The 25,023-nt window shown below is 50.1% G+C and overlaps 1 protein-coding gene across 2 annotated transcripts in view; it reads left to right on the top strand.

Moving 5' to 3' along the window:
• NPR3 (natriuretic peptide receptor 3) overlaps positions 1 to 25,023 on the top strand; it is a gene marked incomplete at its 5' end in the record, with an annotated part of 60,957 nt that overhangs the window by 6,061 nt on the left and 29,873 nt on the right. For both annotated transcript variants that reach the window (XM_080679611.1, XM_080679610.1), the window contains 2 exons: positions 4,683 to 4,805; positions 11,778 to 11,944. In XM_080679611.1, coding sequence (XP_080535737.1) covers positions 4,683 to 4,805; positions 11,778 to 11,944 — 290 coding nt within the window. The remainder of the gene's footprint in view (positions 1 to 4,682; positions 4,806 to 11,777; positions 11,945 to 25,023) is intronic.

Below are 25,023 nucleotides of genomic sequence, written 5' to 3'. Positions count from 1 at the left end.
TGCAGGAGGCAGCCAATTAATGATTCTCTCTCATCATGGATGCTTCTATCTCTCCCTTCCTCTCTGAAATCAATAAAAATATATTAAAAATCTTTCTCACTTAGATACTCTTTTGACTACTCCCGGAGTGACCGTGGAGATTGGTTTTCCATTTCTGCTGTCGTATTTTCAGTTCGCAGCACATGGAACATCTTGCTTTGTTCCCGTGCAGAAGCATCCCCGTTCCCTTCAGGTACAGAGTTAAATGGAAGACGGATGCAGGAGTCACACAGACAGTATGAGAATGCGATTTTTAATCTCGATAAAACGTACCGGAGGACATGGATTTAGATCTGCTGCCAAAAGGGCTGCTTGTCACTTTCCCTCCGAATTAGGCAGGTTCGTCCACTGAGTTCCAGATCAGCTGTTCGGCTGCAGCCGCCTCCAGCACAGGCCCCTGGCCACGTGGGAAAGGCCGGCCACGCCGTGGGCGCTCTGTGAAAGCAGGCACGTCTCAAAGAGGAAGGAGGGTAGGGCCGGCCCAATGTGCCCAGTGTTTTCTCCTCAACGCACCCGTCAGGCCACTCTGTGGGGACAGAGCGGGTAAATGAAGGCAGTTTGAGAGATGACTGTCACCTTATTAGAAGTTGCTCCAGATATAAACCGGAGGCGGGAAAGGCATGCATACCCCCATTTCAGGGTTGCTGCCTGGAATGTGTCTGGTCTCCGGATGGACTTCTCTAGCCATCCCTCTGCGCTTCTCTCTGCCGTTCTCAGCGTGCTCTCAGGGCGGTGCACGGGAGCGAGGAGTCTCTTACAGGAGACATTGGCGAAGTCAGGAAGTGGAGGGTGACATGGAACATGGCCATTTCTGTGGCAACCTGGAGGAAAGAGGGCAGATGGACGGAAACTGTATCCAGAAACTTAGAGTCACACCACCACCACCCCTTTTAGAATTTTAAAAATGTGATCCTTAAATTAGTATCTGTATATTTAAATATACTTAAATACAATAGAAACTGTCTACATTTTTTAAATTAAAAAAATTTAAATATTTTTATTGATTTCAGAGGAAGGGAGAAGGAGATAGAGATAGGAACATCAATGATGAGGACCATCCATCAGCTGCCTCTTGCACGCCCCCTACTGGGGGTCGAGCCCACAACCCAGGCATGTGCCCTGACCAGGAATCGAACCATGACCTCCTGGTTCATGGGTGGATGCTTAACTACTGAGCCACATGGCTGGGCAGAAACGGTCTTACTTGACCTCTACGTTAGCAGCTTACGGGATTAGCTGATGCCTTTTCTCTATAAACCTTATTGCCTGCTGCCGAGCGCTGGCAGCGAGCCTGCAGACCTCGCACACTTGTCCAGAGACTTCCCAGGAGCTGTCCCCAAATCTGTTCATGCCAGTTGTGCTTATTAATTTAACCATGTAGTTTGGTGAGTTATGTAAACTGATGAAACATGAGTAGGAAGAGAACGCTATTTTAATGAAAACTATTTTAATCTTCTGATAGACTGGGTAAGGCAGGTTACTAAAAATACTTGCTGTTGAACTAGGCTGGCATGAAACAACCATACGAGATTAGGGATTATCCTTCAAATCTAGAAGGATTCTCCACTCTGCCCGCTTTGCCAGCATCTTGAAGTCCTTGCTCCAACTTAAACTGAGTCATTGTTTTTATACAAGAAAAATAATACCCTGCCCTGGACTTGGAAGCGAAGGCTTCCCTTTGAGAGTTAAGCCACACGGTCAACACACAGCGGATGAGATCTGAAATAATCGAAGTCTGCTCAGATACACACAATGCCACTTAGGTCACTCTTGCTCGGTCCAAGGAGGCGCTGACCTTGAAAGAAAGAAGGTGTCTGCCAGAAGGAACGGGTCTTGATGATGATGGGGACAGAGAGCAGCAGATGGGGCCAGGACTGTAAAAATAGACAAAGAAGCAACAGAGAGGCCCGTGCCCGGCAGGTCCCAGCCAGGACTTAGGGAAGCTTCTGCTCTGGCCCGAGGACCCAGCCTGTTTGGTCCTGGGCCGTGGATGTCTCTTAGATAGACACGTACAGTCACCAAGCCCCGGTGCCTGAATCATCCAACAGAGTGACCCGCTTCTGAGTTCATCCTCACGAACACCCCAGTCAGCATGCCTGGGTACCTGTCGACGCACACGTGTTCATGCGTTTTGGTCCTCCTTGAGCCTCAGTCGTCTGCCTTTCCGATCATCTGAAAAGGTCTGAGTTAGGTGATTAGGGCTCTGTCCTCCTCTGCTTAGGTGCTGGCAGAAGGAGGTGCTGCGTCCGGGAGGGAGAGGCAGACCGCGGACTCTCAGTAATTAACTGAAAGTGATGAGGGCTGCGGGCAGACCCTCGGCCCGAGTCTCCTGGACCTTCCCGGACATGCCCCCTCTAGGAGTCCACGCTCTTCAAACGTGTCCGGCTTCAGCCCCTTATTGGCTATTTTGTGGGACAGCTTCGCTCTTTTTTTAATTTCAGGGACTAGATACAGCCGTGGGCAAACTACGGCCCGCGGGCCGGATCCGGCTGTTCTATCCGGTTCTCTTGCTCTCCCCTCCGCTCCTTTACTTTGAATTTATATTAGTTCACACAAACACTCCATCCATGCTTTTGTTCCGGCCCTCCGGTCCAGTTTAAGAACCCACTGTGGCCCTCGAGTCAAAAAGTTTGCCCACCCCTGGGCTAGAATGAATCGTTGCCGAAACAAAGCTCTAAATCATAATGAGTAACGAGGTGTTTCTTCAGAAACCCCCTTACTGAGGCATCTGGGAATGTGAGTATGATCCCTCAATGTGTATGTTTGTGGGTACAAGCAGCACCTCCTGGTACAGTGGCAGCGCTTTCCGAGTTCTGTCTTGTTCAGAAACAAATTCTCCGGAGCCTTTAGCCGGGACACGGGCCCTTTGCATAAGGCATGTCGGCGTCGTGGTCTAACACTCAGTGACGGTCGCAGGACACAAAATACCCACAGGCCCCGCCCCCGCGGTGCCAAGGCAGCGTTGGCTGCGCCTGGCGTGTGTTTGACGTGTCCCAGCGCCCATGCTTTCACGAAGAGCACACACATCGCTGAGGGCTGTAGCGCGGGGTGGCCTCTCAGGCCTCTCCCCTCCTCAGGGGGTGCACCAGACACCGTGGTCCCCGTCATGGGGACGAGGGACAGCGACAGGGATCCGGTTTGCTGGGGAATGGCCAGGTCCCTGCTTCACTCCAGTCCTTGGATGCTCTTATGAGCAGGCAGCGATATTCTGGAGCCGCTCAGGCCCCTCATGTCTGACCGTGGGGCTCTGAAGGGAGAGAGCGGGGCTGGGGGGGGGGGGGACCCAGACTCTTGGACCTGTCCCTCTAGATGCGGGGACAGCTTGGGAGGAATGTCTCAGAGTCAAGGCAGCAGAAGGCCCGGCCCCTCGCTCGTCCTCTGATTTGCCACATGAAGGGCCGCCCTAAAACCATGAAGTTTGCTTTTTCGGGAAAAGATATTTACCATGCGATTAAGTGTAAAAAGCAGTTGGCACTCCTCGCTGTCTTACATTGGGCAAACCTGGCGGTTCGTTGGAAGCATTTTGTAAAACTTTATTTTGAAATAATCGTACGTTTTGGGAAAAGATGTGAGAAATGAATAAAAAACCATCGCTGCTATAGACCTCACCCAGGTTTTTAGCAATTGTTAACGTTCTGCCGCTTTCGCTCCATCCTTCTGAATCTCCCCCTCCTCCCCTCCCCCTCCCCCTCCCCCTCCCCCTCCAAATATGTACACCTGTACACCCCACGGAAACATTACTGCCTTGTAAGGGACTATCTGAGAGTAAGTACAGGCGTCATGCTGGTCGACTCCTAAACCCTTAGGTGTGTTTCCCAGGAAAAGGACACTCCCTTACGGGGCCACAGCGGAACGGTGAAGAGACAAGCACTTCGGCACAAAGGCAGTGCCGAGGCCTGATGTCCAGACCTTACACAGATTTCTCCAGTTGCCTCAATAATGCCTTTTCTAGCAAAGCTTTTATTATTGCCTTTTAAAGGGCCAGGATCCACTCCAGGGGCGCACATGTCACTGAGCTTTCTGTTCGTCTGTGTCTTTTCGTCTAGGCCAGTGGTCGGCAAACCGCGGCTCGCGAGCCACATGCCGCTCTGTTGACTAATGAGTTTGCCGACCACTGACCTAAGACTTTAAAAGAGGAACACTGTGGCTCAGTAGTTGAACTTCGACCTATGAACTAGGACAGCGGTTAGCAAACTCATTAGTCAACAGACCTGCATGTGGCTCGCGAGCCGCGGTTTGCCGACCACTGGCCTAGGCCATTCCCCCAGCCTGTCTTTGTTTGTCACGAACTTGACCATTTCAAAGCGCACAGGCCAGCTCTTCTAGAGACGTCCCCACACTGGCTGCTCCCCCATTGGGTTCAGGTCGCCCACTTTGTCGGCTTTGGTCCTGGGTGGGCTACCTCCGGAGGCTCGGAGTGCTTCCCGGGGTTGGGACGTGGGCGTCCATCCTCGTTAGGGTGGCATCCTCTGCTTGCTCCACCGTCACGTTACTGCTCTTGCCCTTGGTAATCCATGTGTGTTGGTGAGGATACTGGAGGGGACGTGCGTACCCCGCTCCTTGCCAGCCGCCCCCGCTGGTCTCAGCGTCCTCGCCGTGCCCTGACAGGGCGTCTCACGCGTGTTGTTGTTCCTCCCTCCCAGTGGTGATCATGTGTGCGAGCAGCGACACCATCCGGGGCATCATGCTGGCGGCGCACAGGCACGGCATGACCAGCGGGGACTACGCCTTCTTCAACATCGAGCTCTTCAACAGCTCTTCCTACGGTAACTCGGTCCCTTTCCCTCGCGGGCCGGGGGGTCAGGGGGGCAGGTGAGGGCCAATGATGTGACATCAACAGATTTCACAGCGAGGAGTTTAGAAGTCGGGGATCCTGAGCAGGGTGATGACTTCTGAGTTCCCGAGCTGTGCGTCTCAGCCAGGAACTCAGCCGGGAAGAGCCCACATGCCCTGATGCCGGGCACCTGTCTCCAGACGGCCTTAAATCCAGGCCCTCAGACCCCTGCTCGTGCGCTTGCAACTGCCGTTGCCTCCGGGATGGGCTGTTGGGATAATTTTTAATAGGACGGAATAGACTAGAACATACCGATGTACTGGAATAGGACACGTCCAAGTGGGTCTCACGTAGCATGTGTATTGTTTCATAAAACTTTCATGTTAGTGATATGTTGATGTGTATGTATTTATGCATGTCCCCGTAGGTTTGTAATGGGCCACAATGTGAAAAAAAAAGAAGACAACCGTTACTGTAAACTGAGGTGCAACATTTTGACAGTCTCTGCTCCCAGCCCCCCTTCATTTCAGATTACTTATTATTTTTTAGTTTAGCTCCCATGTAGAAGCTCAGGAGCCATCAGCATAGGTGATGGAAAGCGTTTAATTTCTTTCTTTAAAAATTTTTTTTTATTGATTTCAGAGAGGGAGAGAGCGATAGAAACATCAATGATGAGAGAGAATCAATAATCGACTGCCTCCTGCACGCCCCTTCCCCCTGGGGATCGAATCCGCAACCCGGGCATGTACCATTGGCAAGAATCAAACTCAGGACCCTTCAGTCCGCAGGCCGACGCTCTATCCACTGAGCCAAACCAGTCAGGGCTTTACAAAAATATTTGTAATAAAATGATCACTCTAGTAGGGGTACAGTATTTTATTTATTTATTTATTTATTGTTTCTATTTCTCTATTAAAGATTAAGAATGCATTGAAAATACAAAACAAATATATACAATTTAATGCATTATTTACCCAGTATGTTGTAATGTCGACATGTCATCTTTATTTTTTCTGCCTCCTATTTTTAAATATTTGTGTTGCTCCCAGGACGAGGCTAATTGAGTGTGCATGCCTGTATGTCTGCACACACACACACACACACACACACACATTTATTCTGTACGATACATTTCCAGAAGAATCTCTGGGTCAAAGGTTATAGGCATTTAAGTTTTGATAGATATTGCCAAGTTATCCTCTGGAGAGTTTACCCGTTTACACTTTGCCACAGTGTATGAGAGTGTCTGTTTTCCTACATCTTTGTCACCTCCCTGTCAAATTGTTTTACTTATTTTAATTTCTTTTCATGTCCATAAGCGAAGATGTGCATTTTTTCTCCGTTTGACCTCTGCCACATTCAATGCCCCACGCTCCACCCCCGCCTTCCCTCTGATGCGTCCATCAGTCTGGCCCACGCTTCTAAGTGTCTGGATCTATTTTGCCCATCGGGTTATTCTGCTCATTGGATTCCATACGCTCCTTCTGTTCTTCCCTCCCCTCCGTCTTAGTGAAGTGCCTCCAGCTCAGTGACACAAGAGGGCAGCGAGGGCTCCAGGGATCGTGTCTAAATTCCAGGCACGACCAAGAGGGGAAGATGAGAGGCAGTTGACTCCATTCTGCTGGGAGAGCTCTCTGGAAGCCCCCTCACTAACTCCTGCTCACACATCATTGCCTACCCCTACTGGTGAGCGGGGTCACGAAATGTGTACTTTTAGCTGAACTCACCGCAACCCCAAATCAACGCAGGAATCTGTTAGGAAGCAGGGACGGTGGCTGTCGCTAGAGAGGCCACTGTCCATGTTTGTCCCGGCCCCCGAAGCACCTTTCCTCCTCAGAGCAGAGGCCGTGGACAGAGCCTGTGGCAGGCGGAGTGGCCCAGAGCAGGGCCCCGGTGCCCACGGTCAGTGGAGGGCCTTCTCCGAAACTTGGTGCCCTAAGAACCAGCTGCAGGTTCACGCAGAGTTCGCCAACGTCCTTCTCCCCGTGCTCCCTCACACGGAACTCCAATACCCATTCTCGAGAAAGGTTCTATTCAGTTAGTGCTTAATCGATACTGGATTTGTTCTTCCTTTTTTAAAAATTTAAATTCTTTATTGTTGCAAGTAGTACACGTCTCCTTTCCCCCCATGGACCTCTCCCCGTCCACTCCTGCCCCCAGCCCATGCCCTCACCCCCTCCTGTCTGTGTCCACTGGTTGTGCTTACGTGCATGCACACGAGTCCTTGGGTTGATCGCTTACCTCCCCCTCCCCCCTCCCTTGCCTTGATAGTGGTTTTTTTAAAAACGTTTTGACAGTGTGTTCATGTTGACTGATGACAGGTTGTTTGATCCTGCTGAGCTCTCCAAGATGCTCTCATATTGGCCTGAGTTATATGATTACAGGAGCTCAGCATACATTCTGGGGGAACTGGAGTGATGGAACGTAGCCTGAAAGGACAGGTTTACAAAGTCTCGAGAGGAGACGGCAGCCGTTGTCCACCTGAGTCTGTGTCAGTGCCCAGGGGTCGTCTTCCTTGCCGTGGTTGGGAGGAAGGTATTGGGGCAACCCGCTGGGACTGTTCAGCACTGTCCCGTCTTCTGAGGACTTGGAGGGACCTGGAGGCGTTCCTTTCTGCGTTGAGAGGTGGCCAGTGCAATGGAAAAACAAAGTTTTAAATTTCATTTAATTTTAATTAATTTCCGTTGCACTGGTCACCTGTGTGGCCGTGACTCCCGGACGGGGCGGCCCAGCTCAGCGCAGTCAGCGTCGCTCCTGCCGTTTTTCCTGGAAGCCCTGCTTCCCGAGCGTTGGCGGCCACTTCCAGTTCTCTGTGAGCTCCTGTCTCCTCCTCCTCCTTCTGCCCCCCAAAAACAGCCTCCCCCAGTGTGGGTGCCAGCCCTCCTCCCCGCTCCCTGCACTCTCTCACCCAGCGCAGTCAGCCCCTGGTGCTGACCCTCAGCCTGTGGAAATGACACCCACGTTCCTCGAGCCTTCACCCCTCTTTCTGTTCAGGCTGCTGTCCACACCCCCCCCCCCCCCGCACCCCTGGCCTGGTGCCATCACCGGGCATTCTGCGGTCAGTCACCTGGGGTTGACGGTGACCCTAACTGACACCTTTATGATGTCCACATCCGCCTCCTCCATCTGACCCTGCTCTTTCCTCTAATGACAGCCCCTCTCCTTCCCCCTTTGCGTCACTGGTGACGCGCCTCTGTCGCTGTTGTCCCTCCTCTCTCGCTGTTGTCCCTCACTCCCTCACTCTGTGGAGTCTTGAGATTCCTCTTGCGCCGTCCTCTGCTTGCATTCCCAGGGCCCTCCCTGTTTTTATGATTTTAAAAAAAAAGCAGTAAATAATTATGATGGAACATTTCCTAGATCCAGAAAAAAACACACCAGAAAAAAGGAAGGGAAAGAAAAGGGAAGAAAAAGAAAAACTCGCTCATGATTCTCACCACCCAGAGGACCGCGGTTAATTTTGGGGGCATGACTTCGCACATGGAACCTCTCGCCTGGACGGCTGGGGTTGTGAACCCTCCATGTCTCCCCCACCCTAATCCATCGCTATTTCCCAGGCGTGGTTCTGATCATGCCATCTCCTGTTCCACTCATAAATCTCCAGGGGCACCCAGCTGTCTGCGGAATTAAATGTGTCCCACACGCCAAGCCGCCCTCTGCTTCCCTGGTGCCCAGCGGCCCCGCGTGGGAGGCGTTACTGACACATCACAGTGAGAAACCCCAACAGCAGGACGTCCTAGTATCAGTTATGTTTGCGACCAGATACCTGTTTGTTTTGGCTTAAATTTATTAAGCACTATTGTCTCCATTCTTCTTTTTTTTTTTTAGAAAACAAAACTTCAAAATCATTATCTTTTATTTTTATTTTTTTAAAAAATATATTTTATTGATATTTTACAGAGAGGAAGGGAGAGGGTTAGAGAGCTAGAAACATCGATGAGAGAGAAACATCGATCAGCTGCCTCCTGCACACCTCGCACTGGGGATGTGCCTGCAACCAAGGTACATGCCCTTGACCGGAATTGAACCTGGGACCCTTCAGTCCGCAGGCCGACGCTCTATCCACTGAGCCAAACCGGTTTCGGCTTAGCTTTTATTTTTAAATATGTGTTTATTGATTTCAGAGATGAAGGGAGAGAGAGACAGAAACATCAGGATGAGAGAGAATCATGGATCGGCTGCCTCCTGCACACCCTCTACTGGGGATCGAGCTTGCAACCTGGGCATGTGCCCTGACCGGGAATCGAACCGTGACCTCCTGGTTCCTAGGTTGATGCTCAACCACGGAGCCACCCGGCAGGGCTTATTTTTAGGTGATGGCAGACAAATTCATTGTACTGGATTTCATTTCTTTCAAAACAAAGAATGCTTTCCCCGTTGTAGGAACTGAGAGAGGTGCTGTCTGCAGTGCCGTGTGCTTTTTCTAGCTGCACAGCACGGCACCCGCGGGGTTACGTTTTCCCGGGAGAGAACCCTCCCCCCCCCCCCCCCCAGCTGAGCAGCTCCCACCCTCTTTGCCTAAGACACACCACTCCTGCTGAGTCTTGACACTGCAAATCAATGAAAAGGGAATCAATAGGTATTGATCGCATGCCCCTGAGAAACGGCTTCCCCACGGCGTGAAGATGTCTGGGCACCCCAGACGCCGGGCCCAGCCCGCAGCTCACTCTGAGCACAGGCATCGCGCTGCTCCTCACTGCGGCCTCCTCCGCGTTTGGGAGGGTTCACGCGGGAGGAGGAGGGCTTGGTCAGTCCTGTTGGGCGGCTTGACATTTAATCTTGTGCTCGCTGAGCACAGAGCCAGCCCTTCATGAATTCTGTCCTTGGCTCTGTCTTGTTTATCTTTGAACAGCTGCCACCTACCACGTTTGCACCTTAGCCTGTGCCTTCTGCTCAGCCCAGCCAGCCTTCCCGTCCTCCTCGCCGCCTGTTCAAATCCTCCCTTGGAGCTGGCTGCCTCGTCCTCTACACTCTGCACTGTACCCCCCTCTCTCTCCCCAGGGAGCTGCCACCTGTAATGACTTCAGCTGTGACCCGTCTGTCTCTCAATCCTTCTCTCGAGGGTGGTGGAGACTGTTCAAGACACGGATGAAGTCCACGGTGGTGGCTCCCACAGGCCTCTGACCAGGGTTCAGTGAACCCACGTTTGCCTGGCTTCAGCTGTGATGGAAACCCCAAGGCCACAGCTCCCTTTCTGTGAGAGTGGAGAGGGGGCCACGGAGCCCTGGCCTCACACACTGGGACCATCCTCACGCTCGGCCGCTGGGCTGCAGGCGTCTGCCAGGGGCCCGGGACGCAGCGCGAACAAATGGCTTCGGAGTTGGCGTCCAGGGGTTGAATTCCCTGTTGTATTCCCAGGTCTCCAGGGATCACAGGGACAGTTCATGGAAACGTCAGCTTATTGTCCCACCCTAGAGGGCCACATTTTCTTTTGGGGCCCTGAAGGCCACGCATTTTCTAAAGAAATGAAATATTAGAGAGTACTGGTTTTTACCCACGTCATTTGCCTTTGCTTTTGTGAAGGGAGAGCTGGGAGGCAGTGGGGCAGCCAGCTTCCTGTGCCTCGGCTTCTCATCTGTGAAATCAAGACGACCCTGTACCCACAGCCCTAGGTCTTGTGGGGATGAAGTGTTTCTAACTATAAAGTGCTCAATAACGAGAGATTATTATTATTATAAACTAGAGGCCCAGTGCACGAAATTCGTGCACCTGCAGGTGGGGGGGGGTTCCCCAGCCTGGCCTGTGCTCTCTCACAGTGTGGGAGCCCTGAGATCGATCTCCCCAAAGAGGTAGGCCCTGCCCACCCATCTGGGGCTCCTCAATGGATTGCCCCAAAGAGGTAGGCCGGAGCCAGGGGTCCCGCCCCTGACATCGCTACGTGGAGCCGCCAGTACCCCGGCGTGCACGCAGCGTCAGGTCCCCGCCCACCTGCGTGCGCCCGCTGCGCACACAGCTTCCTGGTGATGGATTGTTACGGTGTGAGGGCGTGAGGGCATCATGGCGTGAGGGCGTGATGACCACATAGACTTTTATTAGTATAGATCTGCTCAGTACATGTTAGCAGTTTTCATTTCACGGATGCACCGGTGAACACTGTCCCATAAATGATGTGATGATGTTGCCGATGCTAGAGATACAAACCCTCACACTCACCTAAACGACTTCTCACTCTGAAGAGGTTCCAAAAACACTTCAAGAACTGTTGGTAATCTGAAACTTTTCGTCTTAGCGGTGACCCCTCTACCACCCTCTGCACCCCGTCGTCACACAGAGCCATTCCTGCCGCCCCCTCTGCCTAACGTCAGGCCGACTGCGCCAAAGCAACAGCCTGGTTGACCTCCCCAGTTGATTGTAGGGATTAAAAGCTGAGTGTGAATGAGAAGGAGTGAACCTTACTTCTCTTAAAAAAAATGTGTTTTTATTGACTTCAGAGAGGAAGGGAGAGGGAGAGGAGAGAGAGAGAGAGAGAGAGAGAGAGAGAGAGAGAGAGAGAGAGAGAGAAACTTCAGTGATGAGAGAGAATCACTGATTGGCTGCCTCCTGTACACCCCACACTGGGGATCGAGCCTGCAACCCGGGCTTGTGGCCTGACCGGGAATCGAACCGTGACCCGGTTCCTAGGTGGATGCTCAACCACGGAGCCACGCCGGCCGGGCGAATCTTACTTCTCTCACCTCCCATCTTGCAATGCTTGGGGACTAAAAAGTACAATTTCCTGGTGATCATAAGGGAGTGGAGGCCACAGAGCTTTTCTTGCTCTCACGTTTCCAAGGAACACGTGTCCAAAGGGCCTTCTTCTTTGAGGATCGTGTCTCTCGCTGTCACATGGTACCCAAGCGCAAGACCACGACGATCCCTCTTGCGCCGGCTGCCGGAGTCACCTGTAGAGACATGGCAGCTGGGGAGGGAGAAAGGGCCCTCTGTGGGGACTGGCTGGGGATGATAAATACTCTCGCTCCTCCCGCAGGAGATGGCTCGTGGAAGAGAGGAGACAAACACGACTTCGAAGCCAAGCAGGCGTACTCCTCCCTCCAAACAGTCACTCTACTGAGGACGGCGAAGCCCGAGTTTGAGAAGTTCTCCATGGAGGTGAAGAGTTCTGTGGAGAAACAAGGGCTCAACGAGGAGGATTACGTAAGTGCCTGATGGCGAGCTGAGCCGGTCAGCGTTCTGGAAACAGCCCCCTGCTTAAATCAGAGGTGACACAGGGTCCCGTCTGAGCCATTCAGACACTCCCAGGTTCATGTCTGCATGCCACTGTGCTTTCTCTGTGTGTGTGTTTTTTTTCTGGCCAGCTCTTCCCACCCCCAGCACCCCCCAGCACCCCCCAGCACCCCCACCCTGCACTTACGCTCTCCAACCGCCACAGGGAGGCACATTGCTTCTCGTGGGCGCTTGTGGTGGGCCGAGCAGATGTCTGTAGACTTCCATCACTTGGTCGCAGATGTCTGTAGACTTCCATCACTTGGTCGGCGAGGAGCGTGCTGGGGAGAAGGGGCACGCAGGTGCCGAAGCTTGCCTGCCTGATCCTTCCCAAGCTCGGGGGCAGGAGGTGATTTCGGGGTTGAGAGGCTGCCTGTTGGCAGTGGGTCTCGGCTCTCTGCGAGCCTCTTCTCTCTGTGGCTGTGTCAATGCCCCTGGGCTGTAGGCTGCGTCCTCCCCAGGATCCCAGAGCTTCCCCCCAATTAGTGCTGCTGTGACTGAGGCATTTCCCAAGAGTGGACGGGATCAGGAGGTGAGGCCAGGCTGTGGGTTACACAGGGGACTCGTCTCGTGGGTGGTGCCCCCTCACGTGGCGCCCTTGCCTTGCTGTCTCGGGCAGGCTTTGCTGGGCACCCCTCGCATCCCGGAGCCACTCCTGTGCAGAGCAGGGTGAGCAGTGGGCCCAGGCGGGTTGGGTGGGCGTGCTGTGTTTCAAAACTGGCCACTCCACGCGTCCAGAGCAGAATAGAGCACCTTCTTAATTTTTAGAAAATTTGTCTAAATTTTCAATTACAGGTTACTTTGAGTATTACTTTGTGTTGGTCTCCAGTGTACAGCATAGTGGTTAGATAATCGTATACTTTACAAACTGGCCCCCCTGATATTTTCAGTATCTACCCAGTACCGTACAGAGTTACCACAATATTATTGGATGTATTCTTTATGGTGTACTTTACACCCCTGATTATTCTGTATCTATGAGTCTGCTTCTCTTTTGTTTGTTTGTTTATTTTGTTCATTAGATTCCATACGTAAGTGAAACCATACGGTATTGGTCTTTCTCTGAATGGCTTATCTCACTTAGCATCATACTCCCTGCGACTATTCCATAGCTACCAATTTGTACTTCTCAATTTCTTCACCTCTTTCGCCCAGTCCCCCAGCCCCCTTCTCTCTGGTGATCACCAGTCTGGTCTCGGGAGCACCTTCTTAATGACCGATGTATGGCTTGGGGGGTCCCTGCCCAAGGTGGATAGCAACCACTTCACAAGAGAAGGTCACTTCCAAACAGGCCTCTCGCAGTTTCTTTCCTTAGGTACCACGGGGTACAGGCCTTGGCCTTAGCCAGACCTCCATCCAGAGCCTGGCTCTAGCACTTCCTCGCTGTGTGAGGCAGGGCCAAACTACTTAGTCTCTCTGGTCCAAATTGTTTCTCCCTGTTGGGAGGATTACAGATAATCTACCTGAAGCACTTAGCAGTATCCCTGTCAAACGTTGGAGCTCAATAAATGATGCCTCTTTTAGACTATTGTTATAATATTAGACCGCCTCCATAGGAATTGGCCATCCAACAACACACGAAGGGTCTTATAACCATATTGATGAATGTTTTTCAAGCATGTCAAACTCACGGCTGGCGGGACGCATGCCTCGTTCATTTAAACGACATGCTTGTCTAAGATGTTGCATATTATACATACATCACTTAGAATACTGTTTGTCTCTCTAAATCAGCACTGTCCAGTGAATATGCAACGTGAGCTGCCAGTGAGCCACATATGTAATTTAAAAGTTCCTAGTAGCCACATTTAAAAGAATGAAAATAGCCCTAACTGGTTTGGCTCAGTGGATAGAGCGTCGGCCTGTGGACTGAAGGGTCCCAGGTTCGATTCCGGTCAAGGGCATGTACCTTGGTTGCGGGCACATCCCCAGTAGGAGGTGTGCAGGAGGCAACTGATCGATGTTTCTCTCTCATCGATGTTTCTAACTCTCTATCCCTCTCCCTTCCTCTCTGTAAAAAAGCAATAAAATATATTTTTAAAAAAAGAATGAAAATAACCAGGTGAAATTAAATTTTTAAAATATTTTATTGATTTTTTACAGAGAGGAAGGGAGAGGGATAGAGTTAGAAACATCGATGAGAGAGAAACATCGATCAGCTGCCTCCTGCACACCTTCCACTGGGGATATGCCCGCAACCAAGGTACATGCCCTTGACCGGAATCGAACCTGGGACCCTTGAGTCCGCAGGCCGAGGCTCTATCCACTGAGCCAAACCGGTTAGGACTGAAATTAATTTTAATAAGACATTTTACTTGGCTCATGAAAAAGGTTATTTCAACAGTAATCAATGTAAAAATTATGAAGGAGATTGTACATTCTTTTTAGCGTACGAAGTCTTCGAAGTCCAGTGTGCATCGTGCCCTTACAGTATACCTGCAGGTCAAGGGCTCCGGAAGCATGCGTGACTGGTGGCTGCCACATCGGATAGCGCGTGCGGAATGATGACAGAAGCAGGCCAAGTGTAAGGAAACCTATGGCAGGGTCACCTCCCAATCCTTTGCCCCAAGGATATGAAAGAACAGAGAGGGCGCCGAGCTTCCTTCAGCGGGCTGTGTGCGGTGGCCTGGGCCAGATGGAAGACAGCTAAGTCTTTCACACGCGCCACCGTGTTATTTTACTTTGCCAGGCTTATATTAATCTTATGGTTGCAGAGCTCGACAATGGTGTCCTTTTTTATCTGGCGTCCTTCCTGAGGTGGTCGAAGTTCAAGTATTTCAGGATAGGCTGTCCAACCTAACGATACTCATTGGGCAAAAAGTGGCATTCCATCACATTATTGGGTCATCCTTTTTTGTTACCAGTCTTTCTGTATTCAGACTATTAAGTCCTATTTTAAAACATTGGGAAGGTATTCCTACTGCCAAGATCCATAATACATCCCAAACCAAGGGCATTAGGATCATTGGTAGTTGTAGATGATCATCCTGCTTCTCTCTCATGGTGGGACCATCTAAAATGGATTTTATAGACACAGAAAATGGTAATTTTAGGTAGAAATTGGAGCTCATTGCAATCACTTCCTGCAGTGCTGACGGTGGGTCTGTCTTTCACATCCATGCCTGTGCTCCTCAGGCTCTTTGAATGCCAGTTGCAGACGTTTGTCAGGTGAGCGTAGACGGTGGTTGTGGTGACCACAGTGGGAGAGGGAGACCCGGGCGCCCAAGACCTGGGACTCATGGGCAGCGCCTGGTCACATGTGCGGGAGGTGCTAAACAAGACCAGCAAGACTTGTCTTCATTCTAGGGCTCAGCTCTTTTCTCGGCCTTTCTGCTTCTCTGGTTTGCACTCATCCGCTTACTTAGAACTAAAGTTCAGGACACCCATCGTGGGCTCTTCAGCCCCTGCTCTGGATCCTACATCCAGAAACTTCCATGGACTCTCCGGTTAGTTTCCCAATTTACCACGCATTTTCTAAACAATCACTTGGCCTGTGTGAGTAAGGACACATTTGTGTTTTTTTTCCAGTTCTTCTAAGTATGCTTAATTAAAAGTTTACTTAAGTATATTAAATGAACTAAAGCATTTAGTAATAATAGCTTACTTTTATTGGCTGCTTCCCATGCGCTGGGCACACAGGAAGGGAATACAAAATAAACTTAGAGGGGCCTGGCTGGGATCCCAACAGCACTGAGTATAAGCAGTGAGGTGGGCATCCTTGCCTTGTTATCAAATTTACTGTGAAGAACATAACAGATTTCATACCTGTTCATCTCACCACGTAAGCATGATGCTTACTCGGGATTTTGGGGAGAGCCTTTATGAGATTATGGAAGCTCCCTGTCATTCCTTGTTGGTGAAATTCTGTGTTGTCAAAATGACACCTTTTTTAGGATCACTAAAAGAGAAACACAACAAACACCACGATTTTTATAATGTAGGTTGAGGGAAGACTTTGAACACGGGACTTTATCGCAGGTATTATACATTGTTTTCTATCCGCGACTCTGTCATACATGTTAGTATCACAGTCATCATGTTAGCATGTTGGTGGCGTGTGATCTTCTCAAAATGCAAAAATTCAAAACTTTAAAATTTTTATAAGGCTCTATTGAAACATTGGAAGGATGGAGTGGCTATGATTTTTAAAATAAATTATTATTCTATGTTTTAAACTTACCAAATTTTGATGCTTAATGAAATTTTATTTCCGGAAAGTTGATTTCCTCTCCTATCCCTTTCTTCCTCTCTCCTCATTCTATATCCACCTCTTGCCCTTTTAAGTATCGACTTTTTAATTGAGCTAATTGGATATTTACATGCAGTTTTAAGATGCAATACAGAGATCACTTGTATACATGCCCAGTTTCCCCCACTGGTAACATTTTGGAAAATTATATATAAAATCACAGATGGATATTGACACTGATACAATGCACTGATTTCAGATTTCCTCAGTTTCATCTGTACGTGTGTGTGTGTGTGTGTGTGTGTGTGTGTGTTCATGTGTTAAGTTCTATGCAATTTTATCATCTGTGTAGGATGGGGTATTTGAATTTTATTAAATACCTTTTCTATATCTATTGAGATAATCAAATGTTTTTTTCTTGGTTCTGTTATAGTATAATTTGTTGTAGTACTAGGTTCCCCCATCCCCCTCCCCCAGTTTTATTGAGATATAATTGACATATAACATAGTGTAAGTTTAAGGTGTACAACATAATAATTTGATATATATGTATATAGTGAAGTGATTACTACAATTACTTCAGTTAACATCCGTCACCTCATTTGGCTACAAACATTGTTTTCTTGTGATGAGACGTCTAAGATCTTTCCTCTCAGTAGCTTTCAAATGTATGCTACAGTGCTGTTCACCATAGTCACCATGCTGTATATTATGTCCCCAGAATTTGTTCATCTCATAAATGTAAGTTTGTACCTTTTGATCACTTGCATTACTAGATTTTTCTAATTTTAATACTCTCTGCACTCCTGGAATAACTCTGGTCTCGCTTTACCTCAAGACGGCGAACTTCTCTATTTCCCCGGCCATCTGTTGGAGAACATGATCATGGTTGAACCTATCCAAGTTTGCCTCGGCGGCGTTTCCCAGGCTGGGTCGTGTCAAAGGCTAGTGACCCAGTGTCTCTGGGTCAGATATTTACACTGGTTTCATTGCTCTCTGGGGGTGGCCGGTGGTGCATGTGTGTGGTGTGACAGAAAATGAGACTGCGTAGGGCCGCGTCGCTGGGGCTGTGGGTGTTGGGTATCCCGTCACGGTCTAGTTTTAGGACTTGTGTCCCCGGACCGTCGCTCCCCCATTTCCCTGGGGAATGTGATGATATTTTCAGAAGTACCTTTGTCCTCCTACCAGCACACCAGGTGGACACCAAGTCCATGCTGACATGTTACATTTTAGTAGGGCCCCGTGGCCACCACTGGAGGCAGTAGGGCCCCGTGGTTAAACACGCAGGCTTGGGTTTCATCCCGCTGGCTCTGCCTCTTACTATCCTTACCTCGGACCCATTTCCAAAACTCCGGGCCCTTGTCTGCTGACTGTAAAATGGGGGTGGTAATGTTTAAGCGGAGAAGGCTGTTGGGAGAACACCAGCATTGTATACACAGATAATACCTAGGACAATGCCAGGCTCGCAGGAAGTATCCCGTGGATGGTAGCTATGATCTCTTTCACTCTCGTTTCTTACCCTCCGGGCCAGGGGATTTGCTGCTCCTGCATGCCTAATGTTCTACAACTGCTGACCCTTCAGATCTTAGCTTAGACGCCACCTTCTCCTGGTCATCTTTCCGGAGGCTCCAGGCCGCCTCCTGGTTCTCTCTCCTCCCACCTCCCTCCTGCTTCTCCCTCCTCCCACCTCCTCCTGGTTCTCCCTCCTCCCACCTCCTCCTGCTTCTCCCTCCTCCCACGAGGCAGGCCGTGATCACACACATGGGCGCGGGATTTTCTGACCAACGTGGGCCTCTGCCACCAGACCGACCTCTGTGGGAGCAGAAACATGTCTCTTTCTGCTCACGTCTGCATTCCCTTCCTTAGGCGTGGCACGCAGGGAGCAGCCAATCAGAGGAAGCTGTTATCACCGGGCTCATTATTTTAGTTATCGGAGAACCCGAGGACATAGGATCAACCTACTCCTTGTACAGTGGTGGGAACGGAGGCCCGGGAAGGCAAGGGGCCTCCCTAAAGGTGACCAGCAGACTGCAGTCGGGACAGCAGCGCTGGGGGGACGGATCCTGAGCCTCGCCCTCGCCAGGTGCACAGACCCAGGAGTTGTTTGGCTTATGCTGTGACAGATGGTGTTTGGGGGTAGGTAGTCATGGGCGTTCACAATGGGCATCCTGAAGACCCTCTGGGGCGTCGTCAGGAATCTGAAGTTAGAATCCAAGGCCCTCAGGCACACTGGGCCACTCAGGGGGGCTCAGATGGTGTTTGCCAAGCGCCTGGCTGGCTCCTCTGTGGCTGTGGGTGGCCCACGTGTGCAGTGGCTTTCCCTCAGGCTCTCTGCGTGGAGGTGGCAGGCCTCTGCCCTGCAGGCGGCTCCAGTTCTAGGCGCGCCGTTTGGTTTTAGAACGCGTGGTGTGGCGGCCAAGCCGGGATTAGGTGCACCCCCTGACTCCTGGCTCAGAGACGCTTTTTCCACTACATCAGTCTGGCCCTTTAAGAATGATGTGCCCGACGTGGGGGTGAACCCATGACTCGGAGATCAAGTGTCTCAGGCCCTGCAATGAGCCCGGCCGGCGCCAGGGCCTGAAGTATGTCCTCCCTCTCTCTGCACCCGGCCCGCCCGAGTGCACACATGTGACCAAGGCTGGCGAGGACTCTGTCTCCTCCTGACGGTAACCCGTCATGTCCTCGCTCGGCAGAGGCTGCCACGGAGCGCTCCCGGGAGCATGGCTGGGAGCTTGACCCTGGTCCCCTCGGTGGCCCCCTCTGCGGTGGGAGCCTCATGACCTTAAGATACGTACGCGGGCGTGTGAATGCCCATGGCCGTGAGCTCCGGAGCCCGCAGATCCCTCCAGCACGGACACGGGCCGTCACGCTGGCACTCCCAGAGGTCTGGGCAGGGGACCTGGTAGCAGACCAGCTGTGGCGCATGCGTGAAAATGTCCCCGATCCCAGAGAAATGACATTAAACACGGGGAGTGGGTTCACTTTAGTGGGAAGCCGCTTCCAAAGTCATCCACGTTTCCATGACCTCTTTCCGTGGATGAGGTTCCTTCTTTAAAAAAATATATTTTTATTGTTGATAGCATTACAGATGTCTCCCATTTTCCCCTCATTTACCTCCCTCCTCCCGGCCCCTGCCCACCTCCCCCAGGTCTTCACCACCCTCTTGCCCGTATCCATGGGCTCTACATATAAGTCTACACGTTTTTTGGTTTCTCTCTTCTCATCCCCAGACCCCACATCAAGCTATGTCAGTATGTCCCATGCCTCCCTGCTTTGGGTCTTCTTTTGTTGGCCAAGAGGGTTTCTTGACTAGGTGCGTGAACTCGTCCTAATAATGCACACCATGTTGTGCGTAAGGGCACATGTGTCTATTTCTGGAGAGAGGAGCCAATAGCCCTCATCTGATTCAGGGTCGCAGAAAGGTATGACTCCACGTGCCATTTGCCCGGATATGGTCTCAAGCCCGGTTTGTTCACATGGATAGGCTCCACCAGTGTGCACGCGAGTCTGCGCCCGAAGGTCACGTTCACGTTTCGTTGATGACGTAGCTGGGTATAAAAGTGTTAGCGTGAAGGTGATTCTGCCGCAGGATTGTGATGTTACGGCTGCACTGTTTGCAGCGTTTGGCGTTGCCATCCTGACTAGTTATGTTCTCCGTGCTGCTTTCTTTCGGTCTGTCTCTAGAAGCCTTCAGTGCTTCCTCTGCGTTGTCGAGGGTAGCAGCAGTCAGGACCGTAGAGTGTACGACAGGTAATTCAGCAGAAGGAATTTAAGAGGAGAGGCTACCTTTAAGGGTGTAGGAAGCGTTGAAATGCCAAATAAGGAGAGGAGGGCGAGCCAGAGATTAGCACAAAGCGACGACCACCCCGAGAGCGAGAAGGACCGGGGAAGAGAGCGTTTCACCGGCATCCCACAGTGAGGGCTCTCACCGGAGCCGGGAGCACGGAGGAAACACAGCCTCAGCCGGAGATGCCAGCGAAGGCAGAGAGAGAGGGAGGAACACCTCAGCTCGCCCGTTTCCTGCTTCCCACCAGGATCCTTGTCCGGAAGTCAGCTGGGAGGGCAACGCGCCTGCAGGGCCCGCCTCCTCTGATGCGGGACGGAGCAAAGCAGGGGCGGTGAGGGGCGGACAGCTGGCGCCCTGGTGTTCTGAAATCTCACAGTGATGTTCGTGATGTGGGTCTTGCAGCAGTCGTTGTGCAGGGCACTGGTTTGCTCTTTCTGGGAATGTAGAACTTGGATTCTCCTGGGTTATTCATTCTTTAATTTTCTAGTTTCCAATTCTGCCTTTTCCTCTTGTTTTTGGAGAGATTGCCTCAATTTTGTCTCCCAACATGTCTCTTGAATTTTTAATTTCTGCTATCCTATTTTTAATTTCTAAGTGCTCTCTCCTATTCTCTGAGTGCCTTTTAAAAGAAGAAAAACACACACACGCCCTGACCTTGTTTCTTAAGTGTAATCTCTTATGTTTCAGCGTATACCTTTCCATTGGTTCTGGAATACACTTGTTTAGCATTTTAACTTATCTAAAGTTGGGATACATTTTTTAATTGGTGTACTGTCATAATTTTTGTTTCTAAGGGCATGTGAGACAAAGGGGCTTCTCATAATTTCTGATACCTAACGTTTATCGAGATAAGGTGTTTTTTCAAAGTTTTCTTTTACTTGAAAGAAATTACTTATTTTTTTCAATTTTCTTTTTAAGATAATACTTTTGATTTCTTTCTCTTTCATAATACAAGCTTTTCTTAAACTGCTGGCAATCCACAGCTGTCCGTTGAGCCATTAAAGAGCTCTCCGGAACATCTGGGTGTATGGGAACATTCATTTACTGTCATTTTAGTCAGGGTTTTGGAGAAAATATTTTTCAGTAAAATTACATTTATTGCAGTGACATTGGTTAGTACATTATATGTGTCTCAAGTGTACAATTCTGTGATACATCACCTGTATATTGCATTGTGTGCTCACCACCCAAAGTCTAGTCTCTTTCCCTTAGCATGCATTTATCCCCCTTTGCCCTCTGTATCACCCCCACCCTTCTTCCCCTCTCGTAACCACCATGCTGTTGTCTTGCTGGCACTCCCAGAGGTCTGGGCAGGGGACCTCATGGTTGTGATTTACCAGAAGTCTGGAATGCAGACGTGAGCAGAAAGAGACATGTTTCTGCTCCCACAGAGGTCGGTCTGGTGGCAGAGGCCCACGTGAGTTTGTTTGTTCATTTGTTGCTTTCTGTTTTATAGCCCACCTATGAGTGAGATCACATGGTTCTTGTCCTTGTCTGTCTGACTTATTTCACTTAGCTCGATACTCCCAGGCCCATGTTGGCACAAATGGTAGTATTTCATCCTTTCTTATGGTTGGGTAACAGGGAACGTGTGTTTCAATGGTTGTGATTTACCAGAAGTCTCTCTGGATTGTTAAATCTCCATACCATTCAAGTGTTCAGAAATGGTGGCTCCATCTTTTTTTTTTGTGGGGGGTGGGTTGGGGGGTGGTGGTCATCTTGTTATATTAAAATCAAGGAAGGAAGAGGGAAAGAGTGTGTTTTTGAGAGAGGGAGCCAGCACAGTTCTTTTGGGCCAGAATGCTCTAGCTCCTTTAGAAATTCCCATTTGGTTACAGTTTCTCTTCTGGTGCCTATTTTTCCTGATTTACTAACTCAGTGCTTACTTTCTTACCCTCACAGACACACCTGACTTCTGTCATTCTTTCAAAGTAATTGTACAAAAGCAGCATATATTAATAATAATGCATACTCCCCGAGAAAAGGCTTGTTCTTTTACAGGTTTGTCATACTGGAGTATGAAGACTTTATTTTACTTTATGTCCAGAGCTAACCCATTTCCTTAATTACAGCTCCTTATGCCAGTTGCACTAGAGAACAAGGACATATATAGGAACATCATCTAGAGATCCTGTTGCCCGTGCAAGTAAAAGTTTAGGTTTTAAAAGTGGACTTTAAGAAGGCCAAGTTGACTCAGTCATAAAGTTAAAAAATGGGAAACTTACAAAAAAAAAATCAGAGCCTGGCCAGTGTCGCTCAGTGGTTGAGCATTGACCTATGAACCAGGAGGTCTCAGTTTGATTCCCAGTCAGGACACATGCCCGGGTTGCGGGCTCGATCCCCAGTGTGGGGCGTGCAGGAGGCAGCTGATCAGTGATTCTCTGTCATTGTTGATGTTTCTTTCTCTCTCTCCCTCTCCCTTCCTCTCTGACATCAATAGAAATAAATTAGAAAATAATTAGACCCGCTCGTGACCTGGCAGGTTCTTTGTAATGTATCACAATGCATTGGTAGACGTTTTACATCCTTTCTAGAACCCGTTAGGACTCTTTTATTGGAAAACAAAATACTGCAGAGGAAAAGTTAAAAAACAACGGGCGACGTACATGTTAAGCGAGTTCCCACGGGGGGCTCCGTTCGTTACCTTTCAGTGCAACATTCCGTGGCAGAGGCCATACCCTCTGGATAGGACCCACTTCCTAGTAATCTCCAAGGTCGCCGACAGCATCATTGCAGAGCCAGAGGCAGTCCGGCTGAAAGGCGCTGTGGGGAGAAGGCGAGGGAAGGCAGAGCTCCCGACGCTGGGCCACCACAGGGGACTTGGGCTGAGAATGCCGGTGGCTGGGTCCCTTTGTTCTTAGGGACCCCTCTGTTGTAAAACCCAAGATGTGGGCCACCACCGCCAGCGGCTTTCACATTCCCAGGTTTCTGTTATTGGTTGAAAGTATCTTTCTAACTTTCTTTAGTCTTTTTTTTTTAAAATATATCTTTATTGTTTTCAGAGAAAAAGGGATAGGGAGAGAGAGGGAGAATCATCAATGATGAGAGAGAATTATGGATCAGCTGCTTCTTGCACCCCCCCCCACCCCCACTGGGGATGGAGCCCACAACCCAGGCATGTGCCCTGACAGGGAATCGAACCGTGACCTCCTGGTTCCTAGGTTGACGCTCAACCCCTGAGCCACCACAGCCAGGCTCTAACTTTAGTCTTTATTTAGAGGCTGCGTTTCCTGGTCATTATCTGGGTGTGGATTTTACTTCTCCTTTATTGAAAGATCACAGGGAAACAATCATCACCTCCCCGCTCCTGCCCCCACCCCCCTGCCCTCCGCCACCTCATTTTAGGGTAATTTTATTTCAATAAGGCAGTCAGTCTGCTGCTTGTGACATTTCATCAGAAAACTCGCTTGGACATTTTCGTGACTCCAGCTTTAAAAGACAAAGGACCACCTTCGCTTCAGCTGCAAACCGGTCGCCATCCCATGGCGTGCAGCTGTTGGCGGGCGCGAAGCTCACCTTCGTGGCCACCGGGTCAGGAATCGCAGGGTTTTCTGTCCGGTTTGCGCTGCGAGGATACAGCTGCGAGACACAACCTTAGGGCTTCGTTTTCAAGAGTGGATCCAAAGTGTTTTCTGATTTTATTGAGTATTTTCCCAGTTAACCTCAGAGGTGGCTTTTTGTTGTTACTGTTGTCCGAGGAAGGTGTTTTCATGATAAAGAGGGTGCAGAGTCCGTTTTTTAAAATGAAATAACGCGCATCCTTAGTGCGTTAGCTTTCCAGTTCGGTTCCGCACTCCTTAATGCGACCTCTGTTCTGGTCGTGGAGCAGAACCTGGCCAGTGCGGTTTCGATTTCTGACCAGGTGTCTGAGCAGGCGGTGCTTTTACAGCCGTGGCTGTTTGCTCGCTTGAGGTTAGCAGGCCACCCATAGCTTGTTTTTTTCTCCTTATTTAAAAGTTGAGACTTTAACTAATTAAACAAAATATTCCAGCGGCGTTGGGAGCACAGTAGCATTGTCAGGCAGGGAGGCGGGGCGCCCGCGGGCCCCCCTTCCGCCCAGGTCTCCGTCTGCACTGGGTGCGAGATGGGAGCCCCGGAGCCGGCGATTTCCTCGGCCAAGGTGTTTGCACAGAGACAGGGTCTAATAAATCATTGTTTAGATAGGCCAGACATTACACTTTGGAAAGTCCAAAACGTTGCAAAACAACGCTCTCATTTCCTGCGATGAGGGGCAGGCCGGGCGTGAAGCTGTCTGAACCAGCCCGTGTTTGCCACCGCTTTTGCACAGAAGCCGTGCGGGAGGTGACAGCGGTTGAAAAATGATCAGATCATCAATAACATCTTGGCCAGACACTTCACCCCCCTCTTGTCTTACCTAATATCATTAAACTGGAGCTGTGTGCTCTTTCCGAAATTTTGAAAAGTTAGCTATTCATCAAAGCCAATGAACGGGAAAAAAAATTGCAGTCGATAAAGGCCCGGTTTGCCCCGCCCCTGGAAGGTTGTGCACAGGCGGGCTTTTGTGTCTGCGCCGCACCATCTGAATAGAAGGAGACCCCCCCTCTCCTCTGCCGCCCCCCTTTTGCCCTCACCCCCTTTCTTTAAAGCCAGCCAGAGAATAATTTGTCCAAATGAAAAGGCCCTTTCAGGCACTGGAGGGCTTTGCTAATTGTATTTGAAAGAATAAAAGCAAACCACGAGTTGGCGTTTAACAACAGAGAAATAACGAGTTCACATGCCAACATATTAATCAGATTAGTTTTATTAGGAACATGCAATCAGGCGGCCGGCACTGCCAGAGGAGTGACTCATTAAAAGCCATTCTTTCTGCCTCGCCAAGGAACTATCACTGGGCTTTCAAAATACGTTGGAACGAAGATGTGCTGAAATCTAAGAAAAACACATCACCTTCCTTTTCTTGAAACGAAAGAGAAAGTTGCTTTCAAGTCGCTTACTCCTGTAACGTTTAAAACGAGAGCGTTCCTTGTGTTACATTAGAACGTGGAGCAGACTTGGGAATCTCCCGCTTAAAGC

The sequence above is a fragment of the Plecotus auritus genome (assembly GCF_963455305.1).
Source record: "Plecotus auritus genome assembly, chromosome: 7".
In the NCBI taxonomy this organism is placed as follows: Eukaryota; Metazoa; Chordata; class Mammalia; order Chiroptera; family Vespertilionidae; genus Plecotus; species Plecotus auritus.
This window is presented reverse-complemented; position numbering and strand designations above follow the sequence as displayed.